The 8320-nt window shown below is 46.8% G+C and overlaps 1 protein-coding gene across 2 annotated transcripts in view; it reads left to right on the top strand.

The window, feature by feature from the left end:
- The window catches only part of RABGEF1 (RAB guanine nucleotide exchange factor (GEF) 1), a 41808-nt gene extending 35825 nt beyond the window's left edge, over positions 1–5983 (top strand). For both annotated transcript variants that reach the window (XM_015413638.1, XM_015413637.1), the window contains 2 exons: positions 2629–2885; positions 5214–5983. In XM_015413638.1, the coding sequence (XP_015269124.1) occupies positions 2629–2885; positions 5214–5612 (656 nt within the window). In that variant the 3' untranslated portion in view covers positions 5613–5983. The remainder of the gene's footprint in view (positions 1–2628; positions 2886–5213) is intronic.
- Positions 5984–8320: the final 2337 nt, after the last annotated feature.

Genomic DNA, 8320 nt, shown 5'->3' with positions numbered 1-8320 from the left:
GGAAAGAGATTGTAAGCTGCTCTGAGACTTTGAGTGAAGGGCGGGGTATAAATCCAATCTCTTCTTCTTTTTCTTCAAGCTCAGAGGACACTGTCTTCAGGCATTACAGAGCTGGTGGCATGATAGCCTTTGTCATTTTTTAGCTGTGGAAAGAAACACTATATTTGAGTTCTTGTAGATTTTCTGGGCTGTATTGCCGTGGTCTTGGCATTGTAGGACCCGCCGTTTCGCCCGCAGCTGTGACTGGCATCTTCAGAGGTATAACACAGAAAGATAGAGTACTCTGTGTCAAGGTGAGAAGAAAAATGGTTGGCAGGTAAATTTATATCTACTCAGGGGTGGGGTAGGGCTGAGTCATTATCTTGTAGGAGTTCCCCAGCCTGTGACATGCTAATGGAGGAGCTTTCCTGAGGAGGCTCTTTTGCATATGGATTCGCTGTTGAAATTCTAATTTAGCTGTAGTGCTATTGTAAGATGTAGAGCATTTTGTGTTTTTCAGGACAGGAAACCATGCCCTGTTTATTTTTAAATTCTCTTCTTTCCTGTTGAAATTGTGTTTATGTTCATGAATTTCAATGGCTTCCCTGTGTAATCTTAAATGGTAATTGGATGTGTTGTCCAGCCTTTCAGTGTCTTGGAATAAGATACTATATCCTGTTTGAGTTAGGCTATGTTCAGCCAGTGCTGATTTTTCAGGCTGGCCCAGTCTGCAGTATGTTCCATGTTCTTTTATTCTTGTCTGAATGCTATGCCGTGTGGTTCCGATGTAAACCTGTCCACAACTGCATGATATGCAGTATACTCCTGCAGAAGTGAGGGGGTCTCATCTGTCTTTTGCTGATTGTAGCATTCATTGTATTGCTTTTGATAAAGTTCCTCATCAAAGGCTCCTAAGTAAGCTCAAAAATCATGGGATAGAAGGACAAGTCCTTTTATGGATCAAAAACTGGCTAGTTCATAGAAAACAGAGAGTGAGTGTAGGTGGGCAATTTTCTCAGTGGAGGGTGGTAAGCAGTGGGGTACCGCAGGGATCAGTACTTGGTCCACTGCTTTTTAACTTGTTCATTAATGATTTGGAGATGGGAGTAAGCAGTGAAGTGGCTAAATTTGCGGATGATACAAAGTTGTTCAGGGTGGTGAAAACCAGTGAGGATTGTGAGGCACTCCAAGGGGATCTGTCAAGGATGGGCGAGTGGGCGTCAACATGGCAAATGGGGTTCAATGTGGCCAAGTGCAAGGTGATGCACATTGGAGCCAAAAATCCTAAATATAAATACACATTGATGGGGTCTGAACTGGCAGAGACTGAGCAAGAGAGAGATCTTGGAGTTGTAGTGGATAACTCACTGAAAATGTCGAGACAGTGTGTGACTGCAATAAAGAAGGCCAATGCTATGCTGGGGATTATTAGGAAGGGTATTGAAAACAGATCAGCCAATATAATAATGCCCCTATATAAATCAATGGTGAGACCTCATTTGGAATACTGTGTGCAGTTCTGGGCACCACACCTTAAAAAGGATATTATAGCTTTGGAAAAAGTGCAGAAAAGGGCAACTCGAATGATAAAAGGGTTGGAACACTTTCCCTATGAGGAAAGGTTAAAGCGCTTAGGGCTCTTTAGCTTGGAGAAAAGACGACTGAGGGGTGACATGATCGAGGTTTATAAGATTATGCATGGGAAAGAGCAGGTAGAGAAAGAGGTACTTTTCTCCCTTTCTCACAATACAAGAACTCGTGGGCACTCCATGAAACTGCAGAGCGGTCGGGTTAGAACGGATAAAAGGAAGTATTTCTTCACCCAAAGAGTGATTAACACATGGAATTCACTGCCACAGGAAGTGGTGGGTGCTACAAGCATGGACGGCTTCAAAAGGGAATTAGATAAGCATATGGAGCAGAGGTCCATCAGTGGCTATTAGCCACAAGGTATAGCTAGGGGCTCTGGGGCAAGTGATGCTCTGTCTTCTTGGTGCTTGGGGGGGGGGGTCAACAGTGGGAGGGCTTCTAATGTCCTGGCCCCACTGCTGGACCTCCTGATGGCACTGGTATTTCTGGCCACTGTGTGACACAGAGTGTTGGACTGGATGGGCCTTTGGCCTGATCCAACATTGGCGTCTCTTATGTTCTTATGTTCCATCTTTCTGTGTTATACCTCTGAGGATGCCAGTCACAGCTGCTGGTGAAATGTCAGGTCCTACAATGCCAAGACTACGGCCATACAGCCCGGAAAGTCTGCAACAACTAATGAACTCCAGCCATGAAAGCCTTCGACAATATACTATATTTGAGGTTTAACAAGAGCTCTGGAGTTGTCAGTGTTGGAAGAGCCCTCCTCGGTTAGGACAAAAGCTCATCTCTTTTGCCACACTAGCTGACCAAATTATTTCAAGGAGACCACAAATAGACGTTGAATGCAGCAGCCCTCTCTGGCTCCTTGCACCCCCCTCCTTCAATTGCTATCCTAAGGCATTCTCCCTTGGAGTTGAGGGTGAACCAGGGTGTTGGTTGTGCCTTGAATCCGAGAAGCCAGCGCAGCACGGTAAGTCCTTGTATCTCTCCACTGTCTTGGTTTATGGGCCAGCAGGTGACTCTCTTGATCCTCTTGGGCTTCCTTCCATCTTGCAGACATTATTGAGATGGATTCGAAGCGGGTTCCGCGGGACAAGCTGGCCTGCATCACCAGCTGCAGCAAGCACATCTTCACCGCCATCCGGACCACGAAGAACGAGCCGGCCTCCGCAGACGACTTCCTGCCTACCCTCATCTACATCGTTCTGAAGGGCAACCCGCCCCGCCTGCAGTCCAACATCCAGTACATCACTCGGTTTTGCAATCCCAGCAGGCTCATGACAGGAGAGGACGGCTATTACTTCACTAACCTGGTAAGTCCAGCTCTCTGTATTGGGGCAGAATAGGGCGTCTATCTGTCATGGAATCATAGAATGTTAGAGTTGGAAGGGACCTTGCAGGTCATCTAGTCCAACCCCCTGCACTCTGCAGGAGCATAGCCAAAAGATAGCCCTACAACATACCCGAGAGATGGTTGTCCAGCCTCCGCTTGAAAATGTCCAGCAAAGGAGCATCCACCACCTCCCGAGGCAGTCTGTTCCACTGCTCAACCACTCTTACAGTTAGGAAGTTTCTCCTGATATTTAGCCGGTAACGACTCCCTTGTAATTTCCTTGTAATGTCTTGAGACCTCTGCAGGTTGAGAGATGATGCTCCTGTCCTTGCTGTCTTTTCAAATGCCTGGGGTTCTTTCTGCCCTGATCTGTATGGCCCAGGCTAGCCCTTTCTCATTAGATCTTGGAAGGTAAGCAGGGTTGGCCCTGGTCAGTATTTGGATGGGAGACAAGCAAGGAGTACCGGGGTCATTTTGCAGAGGCAGGCAGTGGCAAACCACCTCTGAACTGGGGATGGGCATGAACTGGGAAAATGGAGGTTCATCCCGGTTCGTGGTTCGTGAGGTCCCGTGAACAACAAACCGGGACGAACGTCCCCCACTTCGCAAACCGGTTCGGTTCGTGAGGTCCATGGAGCTTCCCTCCCTCCTTTCTACTGGCAGTGGCTCCCTGAGGCCAGCAGAATGGAAGGGGGGGAAGGATCTTGCAAAAGCCATTTCAGCAGTCCCTTTTGCTCCCCACCCCTGCTCCCAAGCTTATAGCTGGAGTTAGACTGTGTTGGCCTGTGTTGTGCCACTGGACTCAAACTTTGTGCTGGTGTAGGGTGTGTTTGACACTGCACGGGTGTTCATTCTAACATGCAGTGACAGCTTATGAAACTAAAGGGTGGGCGTTAGGTTGTTTTAGATAAGGTGGGAGATGATGGTGCTTGTTGGCAACCAGGAATGCACAGTTAGGTCAGAGGCCATCCATGAGTCCAAATAAAGCTTGGTCTGCTAGTGGGTTGGTTTCTCATTGGTGGACTGTTTTCCTTAGTCTCACTTGTGGCTGAGAGTCTAGTACCTCCAGTATTGTGATCACGGTAAGCAGGGTGACTGCTCTTAAATGCTGAATTTGGTAGCCCCTGAGATTTTTTTATTTTCTTGTCATAGTAAATCAGTGATGTCTGTCTACCTGTTGAAATAAAGTCTTGTAGTTATCAGTTGAGTAAGATCCATGATATTAACAGGGTGACAGGGAGTATTTAATAAGCCCCAAGGCTTTTTATAAACTAAAACAATTCTCATTGTCAGTTTTTCTCTTTTTTTTGTAATGTTGTGTTGGTGAATTGCACGCTACTTGTGTCTTATCGTCAGTGCTGGCTTGATTTGAGGAGTCGTGTGTGAATATATGTTCAGTGAAAAGCAACAACCAAGCAGTTCTTATAGTTCAGTGAGAAAGTCCCAAAGGATGTAAATGGTTTCCTGCTCACGTGGGTCTGAAGCAGCAGAGCAAAGTTTAAGGCCCGTGGCACTTTTAAGACCAACTGTATGATGCAGGCTTTGGGTTCTCTGTTAAGATACTCAGCTTCAGGCTCTGTACTTCAGTTCAGTAAATCAGGCAAAGGTATTTTTATTATCAAAGAAAGGGCAAGGCAACCTTGACTAACAATAATTAGATAAACAAAGGAAGATTCAACGTCCTTCAGTGGTTGCCAAAATACGAACAGTGATTAAAATCAGCTGAAACTTAAACTCTGAAAGGTAGGAGAAATCCTGCCCAAAAGACGCGCACTTTTCCTCCCCCCCACCTTTTTGGCTTTTATCCTCGAAGGACCTATTAAGACGCTACCCCTCCCTCTATCCAGCCCAGCTGTTACTGAAGATATTTCAGCTGTGCAGCTCTTGCGAAGCTAAGAACTGGGCAGTTCCTGCAATGACTTGCAAGGTTGGGCTTCCCCCTCCTGCCCTCATTCGGTTCTTCAGTGTTGCTTTTTTAAAACACAAACCGGTCTCTTCCTTACACCAACAAAGATGTATCTTAGGTATATTTGTATTTATTTATAATTTTAATTTATAAACCGCCCTCTTCTGAGTACACAGAGATCTGGAGAAGTGTGCATGCCCATGGAAGCTGATACCCAGAATAAATCTTTGTTGGTTTTAAAGGTGCCAGTGGACTTCCCTCATTTGGAAGCCAGCGAGGGGTTTCCATTGACAGAGATATCTCAAGAATACCACTGTGTTCTTAACTGGCGCATTGTGTGTATGTAGCCCTTACTGTTTTATGCGAGTCCTCACACTTACGAGTAAGTATTTGATCTTGCAGTGCTGTGCCGTGGCCTTCATAGAGAAGCTGGATGCGCAGTCCCTAAACCTGAGCGAGGAAGACTTTGACCGTTACATGTCTGGCCAGGCATCTCCAAAGAAGCAGGAACCCGAGAACTGGTCGGCTGACATGTGCGTGGGCGTCCGGCAGATGTACAGGAACCTCGATCTCCTCTCCCAGCTCAACGAGCGGCAGGAGAGGATCGTGAGCGAGGCCAAGAAGCTGGAGAGAGATCTGATTGACTGGACCGACGGGGTCGCCAAGGAAGTCCAAGAGATCGTCGAGAAGTATCCCTTGGAGATCAAGCCCCCCAACCCGGCCTTGGCGGCCATCGACTCTGAAAACGTCGAGAACGACAAACTCCCGCCACCATTGCAGCCTCAGGTGTACGCTGGATGATAGCCGCTTCTGGGGCAGCGGCAGGCACGTTCCCTTCACGCTGCTTTCTGCTTCTTGGCGGGTGGCCCGAGAGATGCTTCAGAGGGGTTTAAAGCTGGCACATTTTTTTAGAGGTACTATTACTGCCAGGGGTGCCCGGCAGTGTTTGTTTTAGCCAGAAAATAGGTTTGTTTTCAGGGTTGTGTGTATGGTGAAGGTGAACTGAATTTAACTTCTTCTTTTTTTTTACACAACTCCAGTGTAATTTTAACGGGACACCCAGGGGTGTGCGTGTGCAGTTTTCCCTTCCAGGCGTGGTCTTTTTTTTTTTTTTTTAAACCCGGTTGACGTGTGTTTGGCCCTCCCGCTCCCCTTCCCAAATCAAGGCGATGATCAGCACTTTGCAGAGGAATGCCAAGTTGGACCTTTCAAAGGATACTTTTGTTTTTTTTTTAAAAAGAGGAAATCTATTGTAAAGTAAATATTTAAAATTGTACATAGGATTGAAACGTTCAGTGTCTTACCTGCATGGGTATCTTGTAAGGAATGGTAGCTCTTTAAAAAGATTTCCTCACTGTCAACAGGGCAGATTTGCTGCTAAGTGACATTGTTCTGGGGGGGGGGAGAGGGGTGTAATGGCAGAGAGGCCCAGCATGCTGGGAAGAGGCTAGTTTTTTGGTCTCAGCCATAAAGTAAGCACTCATATTCTAATATTTATAATTTTCTCCTCAAAGCTAGTCTTAATAGACCACAAAATAACTCCCCCCCCATGCGTTAGCATGCAACATCAGCTGGTTGTCACCACTTGGTTTTGAGATTCAAGAACCGTCTAGGATGAAGCCCACTTTCTTTCCCACTGGCATCAGAGCTGGTCGGCGCGGCTCTAGAAGTCAGTGCGGTGTGTGGTGAAACGGCGGCTTTACCCCTGTGCTTCAACGCCGGCATGTTCAAAATCTTTATCCTCCATGTTTGAAATGTTTATTCTTTAAACAAAAAAAAAAGCCCCAAACCAGCCACATTTTATTGGCCCACTACAAAGGACACTGAGAATTGGTCTGCAGCTGTTACGTTGCGTTGAGGGAAATTGGGATCTTGGGCGAGTGGAGATACCATTCCCAGATCCATTCACACTCCCGCTCGGGTCTTCATTCCAGTCTGTCTTCAGCAGTGTGCACGAACTGTCCCTCCCAATGTAGTGCCAATCGACAGTGTGTTCGGCAGCACATCCACCTGTGTCTGCTCCATGCATTTGATGTAAGATCTGGTTCACTCCTGGCCACGTGTCCTCTTCAGGTGTCATGCCAAATGGGGTAGCGTACAGACTCTACCTTAAATTTTTACAATTTGGTCTGTGTTCGGATAGTCTCTGTGTGTGTTTGGAATCTCTGGGGCACGTTGAGACCACCTCGGTGTCTTCTTAACCACTCTCCTCAAAGCCCCTCCTCCCAGCACTCCTCAGTCACTGTAGTTGGCTGTTCCTTGCTCTGCACCTCCATGCTTCCAGCGTTCTCAATGGCTGAATCTCCCATTCCATCAAGACGAGCCCCGGCAGACAAAGTTCCACCCGCTTGCTAAATGAACCCGCTTCTCAAACTTGGTTGGATGCCAAGGGGGAAGGCTTGAGTGGGTGAATACGAGACGGGATGCAAACTTTGCACTTCACAGCCAGAATCCCCGGGCACGGTCACTCCGAGAGGCTCGTCTCTTGACAGTGTTAATGGTTCTGGGCTGCAGTGGGGGGGAGGACACATTGTATTTTTAACCGTTTTGTCTCATTCGTACCTGCAGAGGTCTTGGCAGGTGCAAGTTTTAACTTAACTTTGGGTGATGTTTTATAAGCAGCGTTTTCAAGAGTGGAGTCTTTCTTTTCTTTCTTTGCACTGAAAGTGTGTTCTGCGTTTTGCAATAAGTTAAAGACCAAGACTGTGATCTGTCCTGTGTCTTTTTTAAACAATTTTTTTTTTTGCATCTTTTAATCTTTTTTTGAGTTGTGGTTTCCTGTCAAAGGTAAGTATTTGACTCTTCCCCTCCCCCCATTAAATTGTGAGCAAGTTGATCATCTGACTATACAGAGGTATTTTTTCACGCCTTTGTTCACAGAAGGCTTCTGATTAGATTAGCACTTCTTTTTTAAGGGGCTTTCTTTCCCCCCCCCCCCCCCGCTATACTAGGTGCTAATTCTGGTGTCCAGGTACACATTTTTCACTCCTGAAAAGTAATATGAATTATAGCTGCTGTCACTAAACTTGCCATTAAATAAACCATGTATAATGCAACTCCTGCTTCCTGGTTTATGTGACTTCGTGTCTCGGCTTTTAACGCACACAGGTTAAGTCTTGCAAAACCTGGTTTTCCCTCTGCACATGGAGTCGTGAGGTGTAGGATGGTATTCTTTTTACCAGCAAAGGAAAATTTATGCAGCTGCCTGTAAGGGTGGATGGAGTAATATGAATTAAGTGGGAGGGGCTATCGCAGATCATCAGTGAAAATCCTGCCCCCACACAGCAGACGTGGGCCTATAGTACTCCCTTCTCATGAATTTCTCCTTTGGTGAGGGGGTGGTAGAGCCGGGGCCACTTCTGATGGTGCGTGAGCTTGTGGTTTTCACTTGTGGCCGTGGTTGTTGTTGTGATCAGAACGCTGGGCTGAGATGATGGGAGACTCGGATTTGAATCCCCACTCTGCTGTGGAAGTTTGCCAGGTGACCTTGGGCCAGTCACGTTCTTGTA

The sequence above is a fragment of the Gekko japonicus genome, unplaced genomic scaffold, assembly GCF_001447785.1.
Source record: "Gekko japonicus isolate JY-2015 unplaced genomic scaffold, Gekko_japonicus_V1.1 scaffold452, whole genome shotgun sequence".
NCBI classification, from domain to species: Eukaryota; Metazoa; Chordata; class Lepidosauria; order Squamata; family Gekkonidae; genus Gekko; species Gekko japonicus.
The sequence above is the reverse complement of the archived record's forward strand: the minus strand, read 5'-3'. Positions and strand labels throughout refer to the sequence as shown.